The 25,634-nt window shown below is 39.5% G+C and overlaps 1 protein-coding gene and 1 long non-coding RNA gene across 4 annotated transcripts in view; one reads left to right on the top strand and one right to left on the bottom strand.

The window, feature by feature from the left end:
- LOC308191190 overlaps window positions 1–25,634 on the bottom strand; it is a 336,186-nt gene that overhangs the window by 186,005 nt on the left and 124,547 nt on the right. The window lies entirely within an intron of this gene.
- Window positions 1–25,634, top strand: part of GPR158 (G protein-coupled receptor 158) — a 200,242-nt gene that overhangs the window by 130,361 nt on the left and 44,247 nt on the right. For all 3 annotated transcript variants that reach the window (XM_080578566.1, XM_080578565.1, XM_080578564.1), the window contains exon 6: window positions 12,323–12,432. In XM_080578566.1, coding sequence (XP_080434692.1) covers window positions 12,323–12,432 — 110 coding nt within the window. The remainder of the gene's footprint in view (window positions 1–12,322; window positions 12,433–25,634) is intronic.

Below are 25,634 nucleotides of genomic sequence, written 5' to 3'. Positions count from 1 at the left end.
TTTTACATCTTTGAAATAAAAAGCTATTTTAATCACAAAACCCCAAACCCTATGTAAAGAGAAAGCATATTTCAGGAAAACAAACCGCAGGTGCTAATACTGCTCTGGGTTTTTTGGTTCAAACCTGTAGGGCCTGAAAAGGCTTCATATCATGTGAGAGAGAGGATTTAAGTTTATAATGACAACTGAAAAAGACATTAAAGATCAAAGATAGGCCCATGAAATGCAACCTTACATCTCAATCGTTTTTGTGGTTTATCTGTTTCTGAAAAAAGAAATTGCCTATGTCAGACAATAAAGAATTCATCAATATGTTTACTTGTGCATTTGCCAATACAGTTTTATGGAAAACCAGAATGCATGCAAAGGTTAGCAGATACGATGTTTGGGAGATGAGATGTGCCTGTTATCCCTTAGGGATTTTACGGTTATTGATTTTTCAGGTGATGTGCAGCAATACAAATTGTCGAGGTGTAATGAAACTTTGTTTTCCAGAGCAGGAGAATTTATCACCTTTATTTTCCCCCAATCACTTATTTCAAATTTTGCAACTCCCCTTTCATCTCACTCCCATCTTTCCTGCACAATTATAGTCCAAACTTCTCACCAACTACTCGGTGACCTCCACAGACTCCTTAAAGTTTTTCAAGTCCACATACAATTTCCTGAAGATATGCTCCGAGATCCGTCTCTCTTACTTTCCACTTAAACACAGCATTTCTTAGGGGAAGATTTCTGTTCTGATTTGTTGTTCTCTTTAGTTGGTTGCCACCTACATGCGCTGAAGCTTTTGAAGACTGCTCTTTCAGAGTTGAGTGTGCTGTTCTTGTACTATTGAAGAAATATTCCTCCTGAGATCTGTAAATAATCCTTCTTAGGCTTCTCTGAGTTTATCCAGGTACGTTGCTGATAGAGAGCTTCTGCTGCCACACTAGGGAGCTTCTTGACAGATTGTGTTCAGCATGGCTCGTCTGACATCATTGCTTTTCATTTTAAGGTTTTTGCGTTTTTCTTCTCTAATGGAACTAACACGTGTCCATTCAGAGCACAGCCCTTGATAGTCTAGTACGTGTGTTACCTTCATTGTCATCTTATTTTTGTGTTTCTGCATTCCTTATTAACTTAAAATCTACAAAACATATGTTGTGTTTTAGGCCCATTTATTTCATCAGTTGAATTCTTGTAAAGGTCTCTGCTTACTTTGAGACCCACAGTTTAAAATAGTAGTAACTGTTAAACTGAGCTAGATAAAGCAAACGAACAAAAACGGCTAAAATCTATTCTTGTTTTTTCGTGTTCCTTGTTCTAGTGTTGTGAATGATAATTATTACCTAGTTATTAGTTATTAGTTACTACCTGATGAGCTAGCACACGATTTCTTTAACCTATTGACTGAAGCTGCTTGTTAGATTCAGGTTAGAATCTCATACAGTTTAGCTGTTTCTCTGCTGGGAATATGGGGATATATAATTATTCATACAAGTAGGTGATTAATTTTATATGTACAAAAACAGAAGTGCATAAAATGGAAAAAAGATTAGGAAGCATTTATACATGTAGAACTTGCATCAAAAAAGATTTAATGCGTTATTTACAACTATCCTCTCATAAGCAAACACATAAGCATACACACACAATCAGATTCTGGAACACCACAGTATCATTATATATCTACAATCTATAGAATCTCAAAGTTTTGTAAAAGCATTGATTTTTGTGCCATGCAAATATTTGCTTCTATACTGCTTTTATTAAGAATATTTTCCTCCTCAGAAACTCCATGACAAGTGCAAAAGTAGAACTCGGGTCTCCTGAGACTTATTTGTTCACCTTAATACAAGGACTTAAAAGGCTGGTGGGTCAGACTTCTCCAGTTAAGGGTTAAGTATGCTGCTTAAACTTCATGAAAGGTAGGAAATCCTATCCCTAAAAGAGTAAATGTTATTTATAAGTTGATCCGGCAGTATCTTGCCTATGGATGGCAAAGAGTATAAGGCCCCAGCTATCTCTGTATTCAAGTTGATATGCCAAGAGGGAGCTCTGACCTGCGAAATTAACTTTTCTAAATAGTCTAAAACTAACAGCACTTCATAGGTAGCAAGAGCAATGGTCAGAAGTGTGCTGGGTGCTTTACAAACAATAAACCTGCTGTGACAGAATTTATTTCTATTATGTTTTCAATGGCTTACTAACAATGAAAATAGGAAGACAGGAATTGTGCTCCAGTCTCAATTTACCTGCACTCTGTAGCCTAAATGCAGTAAGGAGGTGAGAAGCATGTTTCCTTGAATATGCTCTGTCTGTAGTGCTTCCAGTGAATCTCAGCTGCAGTCTAATTACAGAGATGATTGTTTTTCTTTTCTTTCCACACTTAAGAACCAGAATGGCAGTAATATATCACAGAATGGAAGTTCTGTGGAAAAAAAAAAAAAAAAGCTAATGAAAATTTGGAGAAGAGTTGTCTTGGGAACATATAAGAAGAAAGGTCTCCTCCATCACTGAGTTCAGTCCCCAGCTCTTTCAGACCACCATGGTATTAATCCCAATAATAAATTTATCATCTTGGCTTCTCCTTTATTAGGCCACTATTGAACTACTACTTTGCAGCATCCTTGAGCCATCCATGGGTATCTGGTTGCTTACTATGGATGTTTTTGTTTCCAGAGAAGAGGACCGATAGCAAATGTGCCTACACTCTGTGCAGAGGAGGGCTGGTTCTGCAGGCTGCTCTGCTCCAGTGCTGCAGGGAGGAGTGGAGCTTCTTTAGAGAGTCTGATATTTTGAATCAATTAGAAATTTAATTTTCTAAATTTCTTTTCATTTCTCTATCATAATAATTTTTCAATATCTGCTCAACACACCATAAATATTTGTCTGGATTTATTCAAAACAAAAATTTTCCTTTTGGCTAGAGCTAAAGAGCCTGAGTGCATTTGCCCTCTTAGCAAAGCCATTTGTCTGCAATTTTTTTGAAAGGCAACAATGTTCATATCATTATGATATGAGTAAAGAATGTCAATGGGAAGAGAAATTGTGTTTCTTTTCTATTTCTATTGTTTCTATTATGAAGTGAATTTTGAGTTTGCAGCTGTGGCTGGTTTCTTCTGGACTTTGTTAATTCCATGGAATTTTAATGACATGATTTTTTTTAAAAGGCTAATGTAGATTTAAGACCAGTGCTATCATAGATCATGTCATCTGAGCTGCTGTATGTCACTCATTTTCACAATTTACCCAGTTAACTTCTCTACTGAAGCCAGTAGCTGCAGTTTATCTGACACAGATTTCTCAGACAGGTGTCCACTCTTGATTTGGGAACATAAAGAGGAGGAATGTTCCCACTGCGTCCTCTGGTGGTTTGTTATGCCGTGGCCTTTGGCTTGTCCCCGCTGCTGTTCTTGCTACAGATACATAAGCTGAAAATGAAAAGTCGATAGTTCCAGCAGTGATGTCTGCAGTAAACTAATCAGCGCTGGCTGCCTGGAGATGTCCGGCTGGTATTTTGTGGAGAGAGGTTTTCTAAATTAATGTCAAAATAAATACCAACGAAAACTTCACCGCAGAGGGTAACAGCCAGTCCTGTGTCCTCCTCTTTGCTGTGGTTTAACAGGATGTTCCAAAGACCTGCTCTGTCCCCATTATCTTTTCCAAGTCACCATCTTAAAACGTGGTGTCAATAAAATTTCTGCCTGCTCTTGTGAACCTGCCTGAGGTGTAATTCAGAGAGAGCACGCAGTCAGGAAGGAGGAATTCCTGAAGAACTAAATCCATCCAGTAGCGTCCTCTCCCAAACTCGGTGTTAAATGCTGCACTGACCTGTTAGATTAATATAAGATTAGAACCACTCTTGTAGGAGATAAGGTATTTTAGAACTTCAAATAGCTGCATGTTTAATTTTTCCCAAGTAGAAGTCACTACTTGAAAATGCTCACATAAAACTCTTCTCCTTAGATTTGTAGAGATTTCAGCCCTATTGTAATGAAATGCAAAAGTCTATGCAGGTCTGTTTTATGACCTGTGTCTTGCATTAAGTATACTTGGCAAGTTGCTCTGAATAATTTAGTCTGTTATGTCTTAAGATAGCGGCAGCTCCTGCAAGATTTATTTTAATGTAGACTACTTCACCATTAGGTTTTTAAAAGGTTCCTTTTCCTTAAAATCACAGAGATGGTCTTAGAATGAATTGGTAGATTTTCCTTGTTTTCAATAAAATGTTGTATTGCATGGTGCATTTCTTTATTCACAAAATGAGACTAGTGTACTCAACCCTGTTGTTAATACGTGTCAAGTATTTGGCAGATGACTGTGCTGAATAGATGGCTTTTTCATTTGAGATGTTTCAGCTGCTTAAGATGTTTCTCTTTCTGCTTCTCAGGTGACCAGATCTTTGGTAAGAAAAGGTTAGAGTAGTGTATACAACAAGAACATTTTCTATTTTTTTCACATATGAAGTAGGTAAAGTAGGACATTCGGTTTACCGTTGTCATCTACCCAAGTGGCATGTCACAGTAAAAAAATGCATATGAAGAGATGAAAGAAATCATTGGATTGCAGAAGTTATCTGGTGGAGGGAACATCTGGTTTAGTTAGATGATAGTTTGACTTTGCAACTTCCTTTGATTTTCAACTTCTTTAATTCTGCATTGGCGTGCACAATTTTTGAAACATGCCTATGCATATATACCTGTTGCCTATATAAAGCATTCTGATTAAATTATTCCTATTTATTTTGCATTATATTTTTGAATGTAACACAAACCCATAAAAATTAAATTATTGAGTGACTAATAAGTTCAGTTTCTCCTCTACACTTCACCTGTGCTTCTTTTCGCATCCTTAGTATGAATGTGGCTGGAGCCCCTGCTCCCACCTGCTTATCACTTCTTGTGGAAATGTCCCACCTGGTTATTTTTTGCTTTTAGTGTTGCTGCTAACAAAGTGTGTCAAATAATCTGCACTCAAAACCTGACAATTTTATCAAGAAACCCAGATTTTCACATATATTTCAATATTTAACTGGAAAGTAATCCAAGGCCTTTGTGCATAAGTCTTAGGAAGAAGAAACATCAAATAAAAGTGCAGAGCTTCTATGTGATCCACACTGCTCTTAACACTTTAAACTCCTCTTTTTGAAGTCAGGGTGCCAGATACTTTTTGAGTAGTTGCCTTTCAGTGAGGTCATAAGCTCCTACCTCCCTGGCTAGCTCCTAAATACCTACAGAATCAGCTCAATTATAATATTTACTGTACAATAGGTTAATTTTGTGCTTCAAGGCTGTGTGTGTAACCTACATATGTAAGGATTTTTTTTTTTCCCCAGTGCACATTTAGCTAGATGGATTCTGGAGGACTTTATGTTTTCAGACAAAATAATTGTTTCTCATATTAAGAATCTTCATTTAAATAGATTTTAAACTTTCTCTGGTAATATGTTGATTATGTGTTCAGCCAAGTCCACATCTGGCCTGCTCAGTCTCTGAAGTGCTGAGATCAGACAATTCTCAAACCTTCAGGGAATGACTTCTGAGGCTGTTTGGGTTGCTGTTAGGATAACTGTATTAAAGAATGTGAGGCAAATGAATGCATTTTGAGACTATGCATTCAGGTTAGATATAAGTAGATATTTCCAGACCTGGTAGGATCTGTGACGTTCCACTGTTTCTCTTCAAGTTGGAGGAAAGATATGGCATCACTTGGAGTTCACGTGGACATTCATTTTCTTCAAAACAACCTACTCAGAGGTGTCATGTCCAGTGTTAGCTGAGATGTGGCTTACAAACGGGGGAAAAAAGAAGGAAAATAATTGAAGATACATCTCAATAAAAAGACATTCTAAGTATACAGTCCTGTGTCAAATCAGAATTATCTTGAAGGTTCTGTTTACTTAATCACCAAATAAATCTCACAGGAAGCCAAATGAGCTTCACTGTAAAAAATAAGTTCCATAAAGAGCCTTAGAGAGCTGCTGTTACTGCCTGATGAAGATGAATTTGAAGTATGATAAAAATTAGCTATAGCAATGCATTCCGGTGACTCAAGTTCTAAAAGTCTGTCTTTGCATCTTGCACTGGTGCTGGTGGTTATATGTTTATACTGCATCATGGTCTTCCAAAAGACTATCCAGGCAAGATTTGTCTTTGCTGAAATGTAGCTCAAGGTTTAATATATATTTTAAGACAGGAAATGGGAAAAAACAGCTACAGTTGAAAGTGTACTGAAAGGATTTCAGTAGACTGTTTCAAGCTGGACTGTGTGGGTGGCTAGGAAGAACTTGTCTTCTTTTATGAAAACCAAAACATCTTACACGGCCATAAGGATTTTGGTTTTGATGTGCATATTATCTGAAATGCATTGCCCCCAGTAGCAGAGTGTCTCCAACACTTTGTACCGAGGAATTGATTCCATTCCAATTCAGAGGCAAGAATAAAACCTACTGAGTAGTAATTGTGGTTTCCTGCAGCAGCCGTATGCTTTATAGAGACATTGAGCTAACGATCTGGCACAACTCTGCTTTAAAATTGTAGATTTAGAAGGATAACAGGGTTTTATGGTACTGTGTGTCCATAGGTCTAGTAGAGTAAAATATTATGGCTTAAAAAGTACATGTGGTTTAAGAAAAATGAGATAGAGATGGAAGGAAGTGCACTTATTTAATTAGCCTAAGAAAATGTTCAGCTGTTATCATACCCCTAAAACGTTTTGTGTAGTTGCACCGGAAATATTTGTTGGTAGTCCAGGATTGGATAATGAGTTGTGCATTCACTAATATTTAAGCAGATGCTCTGAGCTGTGAATCATGTTTTGAACAGTGGTATGTGATGCCCATAGTGTACATAGGCTCATGAATGCCTTCATTCATGCCCATCTGTGAAGATGGCAACTTGCCTGCGTACAAGTGGATTGGTCCCTTTTCTAGAAAGCATAGTGCCAGACTGTTATGAGTTTGGATGGCAAGCTTATCTAATATTGCAAACAGTGTCTTTGGTGCAGGAAATCCCTTCTCACTATTAGCACAGAAGCATTAATAGGTGACTTGATGTAGTAGATTATCCTGGAGGTTATTTTATGTTGAAATAAACTACTCAAACGTGGCAGAAGAAAAAAGAATGCCCATCTCAAAGACACGGCGGGATACTGAGAGGATGAGTTGTATGTCAAAGGCAAATGTGGGAGCCGGAAAGAGCTCTTGGAGTGTCTGGTGGCTTGTTTTGCTGCAGAACTGCCTAGAGACAGGCCAGGCAAGGGCAGATGGTGCTGGGCAGTGGAACAGATCGGATAGATCTCTTCACAGTTTCTCCTAGATGCTTGTTAATGGAATTAGCCCAAAAGGCATTATCTTAAATGGCTGTGTCACATCCTGCATTGAACTGTGCAGAGTACTTGCAGGGAAAAAGAAAAAAAAAAGTTAAATAAAAAGTAAGTAATCTTCCTGTAAAGGTTTTTGTAAAGGTTAACTTAACACAGGAGAAATTTGGTTATTTGAAAATAAGAAAAAATAGTACTTTTGCATCATTTTTTTTTTTCTAAAGAAGGTGACTTTCACCTCAGATCCATAACCAGATGATGCTGTAGCTTATGTTCTAAGCTCCGTATCTCATTTCCATGTAACTAACATGGATAACTCATTTCCATTTATCTAACATGGTAAAAATAAGAATAGTTGAAAGGTGAACTAGCCTCTCTGTTTGGGATTTTTGTGTTAAAGCCCTACTCAAAAATATTAATATTTAGGTTTAGGACTTGTAGCACTGTCACTTCCTAATATTTTTAAAATTATTTGTTCTATGACTTATGATCTGTTGAGTTATTATAGTATTGCACATTCTTTCTCAACATGGATGATAGAAATTTGATGACTGCAAAGAAAAATGAGTTTTTGATCTATCCGTGTTATTCTTATGGCTTAAGAACTGAAGTAAAAAGCAACTTGTCTACAATAGGCTCAGTCCTCCTAGTGTAGGCTTTTAATTGACAAATAATGAAGCAACTTTTCTAAAATAAATGCTGAAGTACCTTTCTAGTCAGTGGAGATGTGTATTTGAAGCCTTTAGGTCAAGATTCTGTCCAAGAAACTGAAATTCTGAATTTCTTCAAGGCTCTCAAGGATACCAGGTTTATCCATGGGTTGTCTATGGAACTTTTGCATTTTGATTTACTAGTCACTTACAGTTTAGGCAGAAAATCTATGCCTGATTTAGGCAGACTGATTCCCAGTCAGTGCTCCTTGTGGAGCTGCATGGTATTAAAATATTTTCACCTGCATCTGGTACCCTAGGTTAAAGCAAAGTTAGTCTTCTCACAATGTGCACAGTAATGGTAATCTGAAAAACAAAAGAAATAATGCTCACTGTTAGTATTGCAGGGGTCTTATAAGGTGCTTTTTTTTCTTTTCATTTTTTTTTTCTTTTATTTTAGTGAATCTTTCTACATGCTGTTTTTCTTTCAAGAAACAATGACACTGAAGCTATAAAACTCATGTATTTGCTCTTTTTTCATAAGGACCATGTTTGGTATGCTTTTGAGCATTAAATTGTTCAGCATAGGTTCTCTTTGCACTGTTACTTCCTATCTGTCCTGATAACAAAAAATTACCACAGTGGGAGAGGATCCTGTATTGGCTTTAGCCATTGTTTTTAGACAGTGTATGTATCTGTTCATCATGCCAGCTGAATGACTGGGCTTGCTGAGTGCTGTGTCAGCAAGCTAAGGCTCTCTTCCATGTCTCTAACTCTCCATCTCTAAGTGCTCTTGACTGTTACCTGGTGACCTTAGAAAGTCTTTTAATCTCTGACTTCGGAAGTGGTAGTGTGACTAGTGGGACGATGTTTTGGCAAGGGTAATAAAAGCTCAAAACATGTTGAGGTTAAAAGCAAACATCTGAATCCATTTGTCCATATGGCAAATGTGAGCCACATGGCTTCATGAAGTCTCACAGCTGCAGTATCTAGTACGTGAACGAGCACTGGCTGACTTCTCTTCTGGTTTCTGAATATTTTTTCCTCAAATCTTTGTTCTTTAATGAACAGAAACTGGTGTCTAGTATTTAAATAGATTTCAGGAGCTGGTGAAACAAAGGATATCACATTTCCTCATGGATCATAAATAGGTTTTGTGGCATCCATCAGCAAAATCTCTAAGCATTTTTGTTGAGATTTATGCTGCTAGCATGGTCTAATGCATTATAAAAGCAAAAAGTGAAAATTATGTATATTCTTTAAAAGAATGTGATCCCACTCAAATCAAAAGCTTGAGCATGGCTTTTGGTGTACTGAGCTTCCAGGACAGTGCTTTTGTAGCCCCTTGGCTCTGATCCTTTAAAGATTACTCCATTTAAATATTGTGCCACTAAAACTTAGTGTGATTGTAAGGGACTTAATGCTGACAAAAGCTTAGAGACAGTAGTCAGTGGAACATCCCAAAGAGCCCTGATGGAAATGGGGATGACATATTCTTAGAATAACCTTCTGGAAAGCCTAAGCAAGCAAAAACATTAAGTGCAGTAATTCTTGCTGTTCAAAGCCTTGGTTCATGATAGACCACATGTAGCTTACAGAAGAGTGGGTAGAAATGGATGTTGGCAGCCTGGGAGAGCACTGTGACTATTGTCCATCATACAAACATAGGAAGAGAGTTTCAAAAGACTCAAAAGGGAGTCAGGCTTGGACTGAATCTCTGTCAACTTCCACAATGTGCTTGACCACTGGGCAAAGGAATAGTTCAAATACGTCTACACTGAAATGGGGAAATGAGAACAGTTTTCACCAACACAATTCTGCCTCTGCAGCCTTCCTAGCTAGCTGCCACATGCCAGCTCCCACCGTGATGCGTTTGAAGTGGTGCTTTCTTGGTTGATAGCTAGCCAAATGCCTCAGCTGCTCATACAAATGGTTCAGTGCAAATCAATGAGGTTTTCTAGACACAAGCAGTTAATATTTCAACAAGCAACTGCAGATAAAATTGCTGTGTCAGTTTTCATGGCAGAGAGAGCTGTTGCCCTTGTTCAGAAAATTGTGTGCCTGGAAAGTTTTCAGACCTTCCCATTTCAATCATCTGAAAATTTCTGCTTTCAGATCCATTTTGAAATGTTCAGAGTCCCTGCATGTCTGTGTTTTTTTGGCTTTGTTTTTCTAGTTTGGAAGAATCAAAGATGAAACAGGATGGTTTCTACCCCCCTGGCAAACCGCAGGCGGCAGGTTAATGCTTCAGACTTCACTCTGGTCATGTTAGGATAAGAGGTCATTACTAAAATCCAGGTCTTTCTGAGCAACTTCTTGCTGGATGCTCGATTTACAGAAGCATGTTCATGGGTGTGTGGATGTAATTTATTTTTCCATCTGATCTTCCAAGAGGCAGGCCTTTTGCTGCATGCAGAATTCATCAGATTCCCAGAAAATGTCTACCTTGAAACACGTTCAGTCCTACAGCAGTGAAAAAAGCAGATGAAATTTTGCACCCTGGTTTGATTCAACAAGCAATCTTTTTTTTTTTTTTTTTTTTTTTTTTTTAAGAAATAGCTTGATTCTGCTGCAAAAACCCACCATCCATCCAACAAACAAACATTGCAGTGAAGCACAGCAGCTTCCCCTAGCTCGCTCTGTCTCAGCTCACATCTGCCATTTTTGCCCCCGCTCTCCTAACTACGTCTGTGTCACCCAGAGGACCTAGTCCTGGGCTTTTGGCCAATATCCTGGGCTTTTGGCCAATATCCTGGGCTTGAATCCCCACATAGAAAAGCATTTACTTAGGAAGATAATATCATGTGGCAGCCGGTAGTCACAATACTACCTCTACTGCCAGAATGTAGTGACTCTAAATGAGGCTGTGGCAGATGGCCGAAAATGTTTCAGCGTTTTCTTTCTCTAGATCAGGATTATGCAATTAATTTGTACTACAGTCCATGGTGGTGTTTTACAGGTTCTGGTCAAGCAGGTGGGATGCATCGTCTCTAGCTTTGCTGGACCAAGCAGGGTCTGGAGGTAGGGGAAAGGCAGTGCACAACAAGTCCCTGGGACGGTGGGCTCCTGGTGATGCCGGCAGAGCGGGAAGGAACATGGGATCGTCCCCACAAGGGACAACATCTGTTAAAAGCAGCAGAAATGTACTCCTGGTTCACACTGTGTCCGAGTCCACCATCTGAGCTGTAGCATCTGTCTAGGTGACATCCAGATGCTACGGTTTGCATACGCATGATTCTCAGCACCAAGGCTGAGAATTCAGCCTAAGAGCATGACAGATCTTTTTACCCATCTCTTGGATTAACAAATTGAAAGCTTTTCTTGTAACATTTAAATGAGCTGGGGTAGGGAGAATGGAGAACAGGCAGCGTCATGCGTGCACAAATGTAAGTTACAAGCACAGCTGAAAGATGGAAGATCTGTTAGCTGGAAGCTGGCCTGGGCAGCATTGAAAGGAGAATACAAATGGGTTGTCTGGGAGGAATCGTAGAGACAGGTAGGCAGCAGCCTGGGTTGCACATTAGTGCCTTGATAGTGGGATGGAAAACAAACAAACAAACAAACAAAAACCACAAAAAGGAAATTAGTGAAATACTTAAGAAGAAAGCAGCAATGAATTTTGAAGAAAGAAGGTGTGGCTGGAGTACTGAGGGAAGAGCAGGAGCATCCGTTGGGAAGCAGAGGGATGTGAAACAGAAATCAGTCAGTAGGACCTTCCTGTTGTTGCAATCGGAGAAATCTATAAGTGAACAAAAATGTTATTCTTGTTCAGAAAGTGTTGATGTATAGACAGATTTGGTATGGCTCAGTGAAAACATATGGGGAAGAAGAGGAAAAAGTCAAATATGACATTGAGATATTGGGGTTTCAGACAAGGAGAGGCTAGTGCAGTCATTTTTGACAGAAAGTGGTTGAGAGAGAAAAAAGAGCAGCTCACTTTTTGCTAGGTTTATTAGAAGGAGGAACTTTGAAGTGTAACCTAGTAAATACAGTCCATCAAACCAGAATTAGGCCAGCTGCCTATTACTGGAATAGCTCAAGGAAAACGTCCTTGTCTGTTCTCTTATCTTCTCCGGGTACATGTTTTCACTCAGTTAAGAAAAGTCAGAGGAATTGCATTTAAAAGTGTTGTCACTTCACAGTCTGTCACAGGGCTTTTGCCAGCTCCCTTCAAAAGGAGCTGGTGCCTAGAACTGTGCCAGCTGGTTGATCTGATCATCTTGTCACTTTACTAGAAAATCTAAATATACAGCAGGACGAACTGAAATATGTCTGCTGTCCTGTTTTGCAACTATTCTGCATTTGATTGAAGATCTAGTTTCGCATTAAAGAGGTACTGAAGCTCTCTCTATCTTTCTGTTCTATAGGTTGTCATTTTGTATTTTGAGCCAAGTGTATTTCGCTGTGTTCTCCTAAGATGGGTTCGTCTTCTGGGCTTTGCCACTGTTTATGGAACTGTGACGCTCAAGCTACACAGGTATTTCACATGTTATTAATTTCCGTCTCTGTGGGAGTATGTGCAATCTGTGTGGGTACTTAGATTGAAGAGCTGCAAAGATTACCATAAACAAGCGCCGTTTCTGATTTTTGAACCACTGTGTATTTCTCCACGCCATTCCTGCTGCAACTGCATGCTCCTAATCCCAGTAGAGAGCTGTGAATGCAGACAGAGATAATGATGGCTGCTCAATGGGGCTGAGTGTGAGAGGTGTTGAGCTGGAGCTGCAGGATTTGACAAAGAATATGTACATCAACTGTAAAATTGTGCAAGAGCCACTTTTCAAAGAGGGTGAATATATTCTACTTGAATGTAAGACAAAGTAAAATGTCTAAGCTTTCCATTTAAAGTGTTCATAGAGATACTCTATGTTTCTAAGTGTTTAAATACAGTGTTGGTGGGTGAAATAGAATACGTTATGGTGAATATACATACTCTGATTTCTTACGGCTCATAAGTCAAGGGCTGCTTTCTTCAGGCAATCACAGCTGACAGGCTGCACACTCACGAACATCGGTGCCTGCCAGAAAAAATGTGTGGGAAATTCTGGGTTACGCTGGGGGAGGTTCCACTGGGTTGGCAATGCATTCAAATGCGATTCAGACATTAAGATTCAGAGTTCCAGCTTAAAATCCCACTTCTGCAGTCCATTTAAAAAGTGAAGCCTTTGCTGGATAAAATCCTAATGCTTTTCCCTCTAATTTTCCATGGAAAAAACCTACTGATACATTCCTTAAGTATTTTTGTAGAAGTAAAGAGAAATACAATATGCATCTATTGGTACTTAAACACCTTGGAGGAAGTAAGCTTGCTCGTCTTTTTATCTTAGTTTCATAACAGTGTTGGCATGTTAGATAAGTAAGCTTCAATATTATGCTCATAACTGAAAGAGGACTAAGAATATCTTGCTCATGGTGCACAACTGACTTGTCACATTTTAGGTGGAAACCCCTGCTATCCCGTTGGACTAGGGCCTCTTCTTGCATTTGTGTTCCTGGTTTCAAGTGTATGCTTTGGCTGGTAAACTCTGACTATATAACACTATGTCTGGCCACATCTTCTCATTGAAATTCATCCAGAAAATCCCACACACTCATGGTATTTTCCAGGATGAACAGCTTCTGATGCAAAAAAGAATAACTAGAACACTATAGAAAAGATATGACAGAACTGGTGATTTGCTTGGATGATTCATTATCTATAGCTCACATATAGACAGAAACAGTCTTAAGACCACGGAAGACTCCTATCATAACTGCAGTTCTGCTAACCTAGCAGGTTGTTTATATTATTTTACATAATGTGAGGAAGCAGTGTCCTAACAGGGTAGTTGATCTTCTGCTTATATAAAGTGAGAAAAGGCTGGAAAATTCAGCAGAAAATTTTGCACTTGTGGTTTGTTCATTCAGCTCTTTGGTGTTACTTGGCACCTGTGCTGACAGGCTCAGTAAATGGGACAACGACTGAATAAGAAACCAAGAATGAACTACATCCTCATCCTTGATCAGTGCCGTACAATGAAGGCTAACAGCAGACTAGGCTGTATCAAGGGAGCCCAGCCAGTAGATTGAGGGAAGTGATTACTCCCCTTTACTTGGCATGCCTTAGGCCATATCCACAATTCTGGGTCCAGTTTTGGTCTCTCCCAAGGCATCAGTGAACTTGAGTGAGTTCAGTGAAGGACCACCGGGATGGTCAGGACTTGGAGCACTTGCTGTGCAAGGAGAGGCTGAGGGAACAGGGCTTGTTCAGCCTGGAGAAGAGATGACTTTGGAGCGACATAACAGCAGCTAGCTAACACCTACAAGGAGTTTACTGAGAAAATAAAGCCATGCTCTTTACAGTGATGTATGTTGGGACAACAAAAGACAATGATAAATTGAAATGGGAGCTTTCAACTTTATACGGTATTATCCTCAGGCTCAACTTTATCCAAGGAAAACGTTTTCACCATGAGGGTAATTAAGCAGTGGAACTAGTTGCCAGTGAGGCTGTGAACATCCATACTTGGAGATTTTAAGGCCCAGTTTGATAAAGCCCTGAGTAAAAAGCACTGGTTTGAATTCAGTGTTAACCTTGCTTTTAGTACTGAATGACCTCGTGGGACCATTTCCAATCTGATTGATTCTACATTTCTATATGAAACATGAAAAGAAAATAAATATTTCATGTAAACATTAAAAGAAAATAAATATTTCATGTATTAATCTAGAATTACTTTCTCTAAGAATCTTTGTTTTCCACTAAGGTTTCATGATCATTCTTTTCCTTTCTTCTTTATTTCCTTTTCATTCTTTACATTCATGATACTTTATTTTAGTACTAAAGATATCACTCAGGGAGTGTGCCTTGCAAAAGACTGAATATGTTTTATTGTATATATTCGCAACAATTATGCTAATTAAGAACAATATGATGCTAGTAGAAATTCAGTAGAAATTTTTGACACATCTAATTTAATCCGCAGTCACCACAGGGCTGAAGAATTGCTTATTACAGACACCACAAATACTCATGACAAGCACTGATTCCCTCCTGCAGATAGCCTGTGTCTTGCCTGGGGGAAAAACTGGATGCTAGCAAGGAACTGGTGATTTTTCTAAGTTTAATGGAAATGCCAGTGTTGCGTATAAGCAGCTATTAATGATAACTAGAAAGTCTAAAGCTGTATTTCTCAACAAATGAGGTGCTTTGAATAGCACTGGAGCATGAAGGTTAGTTATCCAAAGCCAGGTGGGAGGCATTGGAAACTCTTGTTTTGTGGCTTTCTTTTCCCTTGGCTCCCCACTTCCCAAGGAGGGCTTTGAGGTTTTATTAGGGTCAGACAACAAGGAAAAATCAGGAAAGTAGCCAAGGTCAGATACTTAAGGAAGAGTAAAAGAACAGGGAAATCATGTACTGATTCATTCTTTGAACACACATCACAGTCAATTTCTAAAGTGCCTTATCTTAAATTGCCTCTTTCTTATTCATTGTGCATTTTTAAAATAATGAGCTGATGTTTATGGGGGTGGGAGGGTCGGGGTAAGCAAATTAGGTTAATTTAAGAAATCTAACTGTAGAGCAATGAACATAAGACTCAGTACTTTACTTAGCAATGAATTCCTCAAAGTAATTCTCTCAAGAAATAATGATGTTTCAAATCTAACCTTTTGGGCTTAAAAGAGCTGCTGATTCTGTATTTTTCAGTATATTGCTCTGACTGAAGACTCTTTGTGTCCCTTTTCAAGCCCTATATTTTGTAAACAGGTTATCTCCTTATCTTTAATATTTTATGAGCTTCTGCCATCTTGGTTGCAGGATTAATACAGAATCCTTAATTCTGGATTAAAGCATAAGAATGGAAGAAAGCTATAGGTAAATGCATACAACAGATGTATATGTATGTGTGTGTATGTATGTGTTTGTATTTACACCTAGGACAGCTTATAGACATGTTAGGAGAGTGATGAGTTACAGACTCTCCTTCCTTTAGGCTGTCAGTTCCAAGTCTAGGAATGGGATCTCCAGTTCTTGGCAGCCTCCTTTTCTTATAATACTAAGAGCAAAAGAGGAGAGTGAGGAAGTGAGGAGAGTAAGAAGGTGTGGAGAAGGTAATGTTCCAGGTAGAGAAAACAAGATGATGGCATAAAATGGCTTTTTTATTGGTTGGGACGGGGGCATTAGTGAGGGGATAGGAAGATGTAACTCTGTGAGGCAATTCTGCACTTTGTCTAAAAGCTGTGCTAAGATGACATTGCTGTGCCTTGCTGTCTGGTGCAGTGTGACACTTCTAAGGCATCTGAGCAAGCGGTGGCCCTTCCTACAGATCTTTGCAGGTGATAACGGAAGGAGAGGGAAGAGTGTGAGCGGTGGGCAGTGCGTGTCATGTGTCATGGTTCAGTATCTTACAGGAGAGGAAACTCATGCTAGCAGAGAAACCAAGAAAGATGTCAGGCTGCTTTTTTTGAAGCACTTGGGAGGAGGTGTGTGTTGATTGTGAGAACAGGAAAGAAGGGGAGGAGGACATGGCGAAACCTCCTCTTGTAGCTAGGTGAGAGAAGGAACATACAGATCCCATCTAGAAGAGGCTGGTGGGAATATGGGGCGGAAAGGTACAGACAGTGCTGTGGCAGTTGGAGCCTGTAGGCTTGTTTACAAGGCAAGAAGAGGGATGGTTTAATCAATCTGCAGAGCTGGTTACACTGCAGGGGCTTTCTATAACCATTCTGACCACTCCTATATATCTCTTCATTGGAAGACTATATGTTAACAGCTGAGAAGTTTGATCTCTGTTCTATTTGTGCATCTCTGTTTTGTGAATCCAATTCATGTGATTTTATTATGAAATGCTTGGGGGCAGCTATCCCCATTTATCATATTCCCATTAAATAAATCACAGCATCAGTCAAAAAAGTCAAGTGACTTGTCGCTCTGAACTCCATTTTAAAGACCAACCACCCTGAGACAAACTTACTGTGAACACGATGGGTTCATGTTGTATTCCACGGTTCTTTGTGCTGAAACTTGCTATAAATCTCCCCCAGTCCCTAGAAGGAGAATTTGTCTGCCTCTCTTTCCAAGTGATTTGTGGAACCATCAGCAAATGAGTGATTTACTGTTTCATCCTCCCTATAGTGGACAGCCTGCAGCCTGGGCTACATTTGACCCCAAGACTCATAAACTTTGGAGTACTCCTGTCTTGAGTGAGATGGCTTTTTATAGGAATCAGGTTTGGATTAAACAGCTAAAAACTCTTGTTAAGTTTTGTGGAGTTATGTAGCAGAGGAGTAATCTAGGTTTCCTCATTAACTTTACCTCCTAATAAGGCAAATGAAGCTCAGTGACACCATTTTTCTGTATCTTCCATGCATCCTCGTGGAAGGTTTGATGTGCAGTTTGCCTGGTCTCTGTCTGCATTGTTTTTAGGAGAAGTGAGGGAGTATTTGGTCAGACATGAAGCCACCATCAGTCACTCTTGAAAAGAAGCAGTAAGTGCAGCGTCTGGCACACATTTCTGTGCAGATCCCTGGAGAGAGGCAGATGAAGACATGAAGACGTTTTTCTGGAGAAGGGTGGGATGCTTGGTCTGAAGCCTTGGCTGAACAGCGTAACATGAACACTGCTTATTATCATTCCTGCTTCAGGAAAAAGGGCAGCTGGACTTTTGAAAATAAACATCCTGCATTGAGAAGATACTGATTTTGTACTGCCAGTTTCTCTTCTAAAGGGAAAATTAACTCAAGAAGCTTCCAAAATTTGCCAGTGGTTGGCAGAGGGACTCACAGCCATGCAGCTTTTGCTGTGGGCTGCTGGAGCTCCATCCCTCTCCAGCCCTCTTGCAGACATCCCTCTTCTGTCTCTCCTCTTCAATTTGTGTTCATGTAAGAGCTCCATAATGCTGCTTCGAATATCAGAGCCAGCAGCACTAATGAATCTATAAGGATTAAAAAAAGAGCCTTCCTGCATTAGTATCACCTCACTCTGAGCTTCGTTTCCTGGTAGTGATGACTCGGGTGGGAGGGAGGCACCTAGTTTTGGCTAAAAGGGAGACATGAGGGAAAAGGAGAGGAATCGGGTACTTTTTTATTTTTATTATGATTTTAATTTAATTAAGAAAAAGTAAATCAGTGAGACCAATACATCTATGTCCTCTTCCATTTTTTTTCCCCACATGTAGCACTTTGTTGCCATATGCATTACCTACCTTTAAAAATGCATTACCTCTCTTTAAAAAAGAAGTAAAGCAGTGCATGGAAAACGTATGTGGATTTTTATGTCACTTGCATTATTTGTAGCTCACGTCAGTGGTTTTTCTTTTATAAGAAAAGAGATAGTTCTAGTCCTATGGAAAGATGTCTTGGGTATGGCAGAAAAAATGGATGTTGCTTAAGATTGGTGGTGTATATGAGGGGAACTTCTAAAGCAGCACCCCGCTAACTGCTGCGTCCAATGCCGAAGGAAAAGAGATTTGTTTTATCTCTCAGTTCTGTTTTGAAACCCATTGGCCAAATTCAGCCAAAGATAACAGAGAATAAGAGGTTATACACATGCAATCCTACAAAGCTTTGTGAAAACTGATATTGGGACAGAAAACAGGTCTTCTGAATGGTCCCACAGGGCAGGAGGCTGAAAGGTGCAGCACCAGCAGATACCTCTGGCTGGTGTGCCCCAGCAGTCAGCGCCCCCGTGCTGCCTGGCTGTTAGGGGAAATAAGAGAGAAACGGGGGCTTTGAGGACTGGGGACAGAGTGAAAGGCTGGGAGCTACAGTTTGGCAAGGAAGAAAGGGAGTTGGACTTGCTGCAAAAAGTCTCTGCACACACAGTAAAAATGGAACTAAGTTTCACTAATTAAACTGCCCATGGAAAAATCTGTTTTCTTGTTAGCATGTCTTAACCTTAATCTGCCTGTTTGCTATTTATTTTATGTTATAAATAAAAACAGGGCTTAAAAGTTAAGTAATTCCATATAGCATTCCTGTATGATGCACTTTCAAGATGAAATTCTCATTTTGGTAGTTCTTCTAGATTAAATAACAGAGTCATATGCTGTTTTGTTGTGGCTCTTTTTCCCAATAAAATCTACATTATTAAAATCCTATTCAGATGTTTTGTATCCCTGCCATTTTCAAGCAATAACTAGCCTTAACTAGACAGTGTAATGGTTGTTTCATATTTCTCATTAAAATGTCTACTTTCATATGTATAAACTAATAAAATGTAGCACAACTGTTATAAAGACACTTGGAGCACAATTAATCTTGATAGAGCACAGCACAGAAATGGGACTAATAAATATTATATTTGAGCAAAAAAATCAGCAACATTTAAAATACATAAGATTATTTGAGCTCTATAATCCTGAAAATATTCTTTGTCCATATTCCTATTAATAATTAATTTATATAAAATATTGTAGATACAGCTGTACAGCTATACACTTCCATGGGCTGCTTTTTTAAACCACCTTAAGGTAGCGCGCATTCTGCTGTATCTTAATAGGCCAAGTTAGGCTAGGAAAGTTCCAGGAGAAGATGAAGAAAATATTTGTTGTTTTAATATTAAGTTGTCTTGCTATCATGACTAAGAAAAAAAGCAGTGGTTGGGAAGGCCCCCTACAGTGATCCACAAGTGTCATGCGACCTTTCAGATCTCTTTCGTTTTGATGGCATGAAACAGCCCCATGGCAGACAGTAGGAGAAAGGACTGGTTTTGCACATCAGATTGCATGATGGCAGGAGGGTGTCAGAGCTGGAGCTGAAACACAGCATCTCAGAGACCAGCTGAGTACAGGACCCCATCAGGTGGCAAAGCTTCGTGCTGCTGTGCAATACAGCAGCTTCTTCATTCCAGGTAGGCTTGCATGTGCACATTTGTGATACAAGTTCAATAACTCTACAGGCTTTCTTTCTTTTTCCTTCCTTCCTTCCTTCCTTCCTTCCTTCCTTCCTTCCTTCCTTCCTTCCCTCCCTCCCTCCCTCCCTCCCTCCCTCCCTCCTTCCTTCCTTCCTTCCTTCCTTCCTTCCTTCCTTCCTTCCTTCCTTCCTTCCTTCCTTCCTTCCTTTTTCTCTTTCATCTTTCTTTCCATGGGAAAGACAGAAGTGGTTGATAAAACAAGGTACCTGCTGCCCAGCTGTCTGCTGGGTGGGATTATGGCGTGACAGAGAAGCCAGGCATCATTCCGCATTACATGAGCTACAGGATATTTGTGGAGGAGTGTGAAGAGGGAGTTAAGTATATGACTCACGCTCCACACACAGGGCTTTGTCGCAGCTAAGAAGAAGGAGGGATTTGCAGATCACATACGTTGATTGTCAGTGAAAAATCATGACTGCATGGGAGTGCTTCTAGTGGGCTCGTGTCTTATCAGGCAGTAAGCCTGATACTATTCAGCATTTTCAGTAGCAATGCAGAACCAAACACAAAATGATTACTCATAAAATTTGTGGATAACACAAAGCTTGGTGAAACAGTAAATTTTGTTTGAGAAGGGATAGTAATGAAAAACAGTATTTATTGCCTGATACCTTGAGCCTAGTCAAAGAGATACACTTGAATACAGTCAAAAGAAATGATGGTTAGGGACTAGTTAGTGAAACCAAATTCGGTTTCAAAAGTTATCAGTAGGGAATTCATTTTGCTGTAGGAGGTGACGTCTTTGAGATTAATACAATTGCCTTACACCCTCTTCCTGAGATGCATTTTCAAGGGAGGTATGCAGTAGATGGATATGATTCAGTAAGCATCTGAGGGCTACTGAAAGTGCCCTGTGAAACCTAATCTGTTGTTTAGATAAGCAAAAAGACTGAGAGATGGCTTCTTGTGTATAAACAAGCAGGGAGAAAAAAAGCAGACATAAAAAACTCTTTAATCTATTGGGCAGAGGCTTAGTAGGATCTGGTGGTAGGAAGCCAAAGCCAGAGAAATTCGAAAAAGTAATCTGGCATAGATTTTAAGCAAGGGTGCTTAGCTATTGAAAAATGTAACAAGAAATATGGGGAGTTTTTTGTACTGCTTTCAGATCAAGAATGAATCCTGTCTTGGAAGATATGCTTTACTTAAGTATGACTACAAATTACTCAAGTTTGTGTAGAAAAAATGCAATGATCCGTGTTATACAATGGATCAAGCTATATAATTTAGGATTTAGTCCCATACTTGACCTTTTTTTTTTTTTTTTTTTTTACATATATGCAATAGAAATTATAGCAGCCATATTAGTATGGATGAGTTTAGATGTTTTGTACTGGGAAAACTGGTGCCTGGACTAAATATTCTTAGTTATGAGCTGCTCTTTTCTGGATTATCACGAAGGCCAAAAATTGCCATTATGTGCTTGAAAAAATGAGTCTCTATCTGACCATTGGTAACAAACCATTGGTAACATAAAACCCCATGTTGCCATTTGTGGATGTAATCACTAGGTCAATTGAGTTATGCCATGGCAGCTGACTGAGAATGACCTGTTAGCATGACCTAATTGCCAAGCTAAAAGAATAGAAGTGACTTAAATGATCCTGTTTTACTTTGCAGCTGGGGATAATTAAGCAAGTATATAAAATTAATGGCTATTCAGCTGATCGATAGGAAATCATTTAACTATTGTAAGTTAACCTCTTTGGGAGATGTGACCGCTCTTTGGCTCATAAAGCTTGTCAGCATTTTACTGCTAGTCTGTACATTGGTGAGTTATCACAGAGTTATCATGTATGGGTTAGCCTCATATATGCTTCTCTGAGAGAGAGGCAAGTTTGTCTAAGAACTTCAAATGCAATAATGAGATCATGATCTGAACTGGGAAGGTCAAGACAACGCTGCCTTGGCTGCCCGGAGAAGCTGTGGATGCCCCATCCCTGGAGGTGCCCAAGGCCAGGCTGGATGGGGCTTTGGGCAGCCTGGTCTGGTGGGAGGTGTCCCTGCCCATGGCAGGGGGTTGGAACCGGGTGACCTTTAAAGTCCCTTCCAGCACAAACCGTTCTGTGACTCTATGATTCTATATGTTCAGGAACGCATAGACAGTAGGTCCTGAAGAAAGCTTCATTATTTATTAATTCAGTTGCAAGTATCAAGCTATTGAATTCAGAGTTAATCTGTAATCTTTTAAATTAAGAATTACCACAAAATATTTGTATTAAAAAATAAAACTCTTACTATTGGAGATTATTACAGTCCAGTGGTCCGGCAGGTTTTACATGGCTTAATGCCACATAAAACCACTGACACATGGAGTCAGCTGAGTTTTGGATTTTCTTGATTTGAGTTCTGCCCCTTTACGTGCACAATGTGAGCCTGTGTACATAATTGCAATTAGTTCTATATGGTTCAAGCTGCAGCCTCTATGTCTAGCGAAATCTAAAAATAGTAGCAGTTAATAATCGGTGTAAAGTTTTGAATGCCTATTTCTCATGTATGAATTAAATCAGGTAGCAGTGGTGAGTTACGCAGGGACCCCTGGGTCTCTTCCCAGCCATCATCGCTGCTGTGCTCTGGAAGTTAACAGCAGTGCAGTCGTTCTGGTTGAGCCATATTCTGGTCTTGGCCTCTGCAACAGCAACATCTGTTATTTTTCTGAGATCTTCTTGAGCCAAACAATCCCTCTCTCCCTTACTGAGATTTTAAGGAGATGCCAACCATTCCTCCTGGGTGTTCCTAGGGAAGTTTAAAACTTCGTGTGAGTGCAGGGCTGCTGGTGGCGAAGCCCCTGCTGTTTGCAGCCTTTGCCTCCTAGCGTCTGTTTGCAGAGTTGTTATGAAGTGGCAGCTAGTTTGCGACTACAGATCTTGCTAGACTTTTTGTTTCTCCTTGCCTATCTTTTTATCTATCTATCCATTAGACCCCTCTGCCTCTGGCATCAACTTTCAGCAGTGCAGGCGTGCTTGTTTTCAGTTTTCTATTGTACAGAACATCAGATGGTGGCAGCCAGGGATGTGTGGGTCCTGCCTTGTTGCTCTGTGTGGTCCAGGGTCTTTTCTCTGATGTGTTTTTCAACATTAATTTGACATGATTTTCTACTGTTCAATTATGAATAAAGCAAAATGCATTAAATATCTGAAATCATACTTCAGTTCAAGCTACATAAATTCATGACCTGTGATAAGGGCCAATGCCTGAAGGTACCACGACTGTTTCACTAGGGCTATTAAAAAACAAGTTGATATGTGTGTAAGTGTGGAATTTTTTGGTACCATTGTCTCACTGAAATAAGGCTAAAAATCTATCAGCTATTTTTCCCAGATATTGTGAAGAAATCTGTGTCTACTTTTTTTGCAAGAGATCTTCTGTCCTTTCGCTTGACTTGTCTTTGTAGCTTTGGCGTATGTGACAAGCTTTTAGAACTTCTTTTCCATGCCACTGTTCATATTTGTTTTATGAAGTTGTGTATTGAACTTTGTATTTCATAGTAGTTTTTATTAAACCGTGTGGTTTTCAGCTCTCCTATGATTTCTTTCAGTCCCTAAATGACCACCATGTATTCCTTCTGACATATTTCTCTGGTACCTCAGAAATCATTCTCTTATTTGCTTTGAACACAACTCCATATACTGCTGAGAGCCTTAAAACTGATAAAAGGACTGGAATTACACTGTCCCATCCATCCCTTAGTAACAGACTTAATTACTTTATGCAGGATCTTTCCTCAGCAATAGTCTGCCTTCTATCTTAGACTGGACAGACTTCTTTTCTTTTAAATCAGATTAACATAATCCAGCTCTGGACTTTGTTTCTCTGCACTTTTCCAAACGCTTTGGAGAATATGGCTGCAATGACCAAATCTCTTCCAAGTTTTTATTCAATTTGCAAATCACACTTTACTAGTTGAGAAAATTGCCTCGATATTGCTCTGAGAACCTTGTAGGTGGTAACTGTCAAACTCTTTTTAGAAATAGCAATTGATGGCTTCTGGTGAGTATCAACACTGTCCTCTGATGAATAAAAACCTATTACATCCATGAAAAGTATACATTGGCTATTTTACCATTTGAATGTATTAAAATTCAGTGTTCTGTAGGGACATATATTGTGTAATGTACAGTTTTGTCTGTGACTCAGTCTTTTGTAAGAAAACTTTGTCAGTGCCTTCTCCTCAAAAACAGTGGCTAGTGCTCCATTCATTTTGTATGCTTTCTGTGATGATTCCTTGGGGAATGAACAAACTCTTACAGTTTTTCACATTCTTTGAGATTTACACTCACATCAGGATCGCTGACATGGGCAAGAGATGAGCTACAAAATCCTTGTTCACCATTCTGTCTCTTCATATCCTTTTCTCATTTGCAGGATGGGAAACATGGTGGTGACAGCCATTGTCTATTTATACTCCTCTTTGAACTTTGCTCTTGGGCTTGCTCTTTCTCTTACCTGGCATTCTGATACTCATTTGTTTTTTGCCCAGAACCCCTAGCTCTCATCAAAGATACTGAGAACCTCAGAAAACTGTTCTTCAGTTTTCCTGTACCAAAATGACACTTACATAGTTTAATGGTCTTTGTGCTAACAAACCACTCGTTTGGTTTGGACTGAAAATGTAGGCATGGTGGCATTGCTCGCCTGGAGCTGGTGGACTTAAGCCTTTCTTCAACCACAAGTCACTATCTCTTCTAGTGCCATTAGGTACAACGTAGTGTTGATTGCAGATAGTCTGTGACCTCCAGATGCCTTTTTGTGACACATTTTTTTGATAGTGTTTTATATTTTGTACATGATGAACCACTACCTATCTCAAGATTTGTTTAGGTGATTTATTTGCTAGACAAATCTTAGTGGCTTTTCAAAGGGCTAATTCTGGGATCCCAGTGATTCCCATCTGAGTTTTTTCTATCATATGTCAGCCACAACCAGGTCTATTACCCAGTTAGTCCACCTCAAATAACAAGACCAATTATTCACTAGGGATAGCGCAAACTCTCTTATTCTTGCATCCTTTTGGGTGTCTGTTTAAAATATCAGTGTTTCTCTATTAGGAAAAAAGTCACATATTTTAAAATTTCAGTGTAACAATTTCGTAGCTGGCTTGTTATTGTCCCTGCCTGCTGCTTGCTCCTCGGTGCTCCTGGCTGCGTTTGCCATTTGTCTGGGTGCAAAGGGTTTGCCAATTCCAACCACAGGAACCATGGAATGGCTAAACTACTTAGAATCATAGGATCATTCAGGTTGGAAAAGACCTTTGAGATCATCTAGTTCAACCTTTAACCTAAAGGTTGAAGTCCACCACTAAGCCATGCTACTAAATTCTACAGAAACCATACAGAACCAAAATCTGCTTTATTCAGAGGGTACAAACCAATCAGCATCACACAGCGCGAGTGGCACAACTGCCAGTTCCAGGCACTTTCTACCAGATCTTCCTAAGGGGCAGTTTCCCACAAGCACATTCTTAAAAGGACTTGCTTAGGAGCTAAAATGCTTTGTATCTGTTGAACCTGCACCCTAGGGACTGTATAAACTTTCTGGAACAACCAAACCCATACCCTTTTAGACTCCATCTGTGAGTCTTTTTATAAGTAAAAAGGTGGAATTTACAAACCAAGTCAGTGAACTTGGTAGTTGTTTTCTATACCTTGTTACTGGAAGTACAGTGATTATATTAAAGCCACTGATAGAGATCATCCTGCAAACCCAACTACTACTATTTATTCCGAATCCCAAAAGTGTTCCCTGTGTGGGTTCCTAACATCTATAATGAGTATAGGATGGTCACAAAT

Source organism: Anser brachyrhynchus (genome assembly GCF_964034855.1).
Source record: "Anser brachyrhynchus genome assembly, chromosome: 2".
NCBI classification, from domain to species: domain Eukaryota; kingdom Metazoa; phylum Chordata; class Aves; order Anseriformes; family Anatidae; genus Anser; species Anser brachyrhynchus.
Note: the sequence above shows the minus strand (reverse complement) of the source record. Positions and strands in the feature narration are given on the sequence as shown.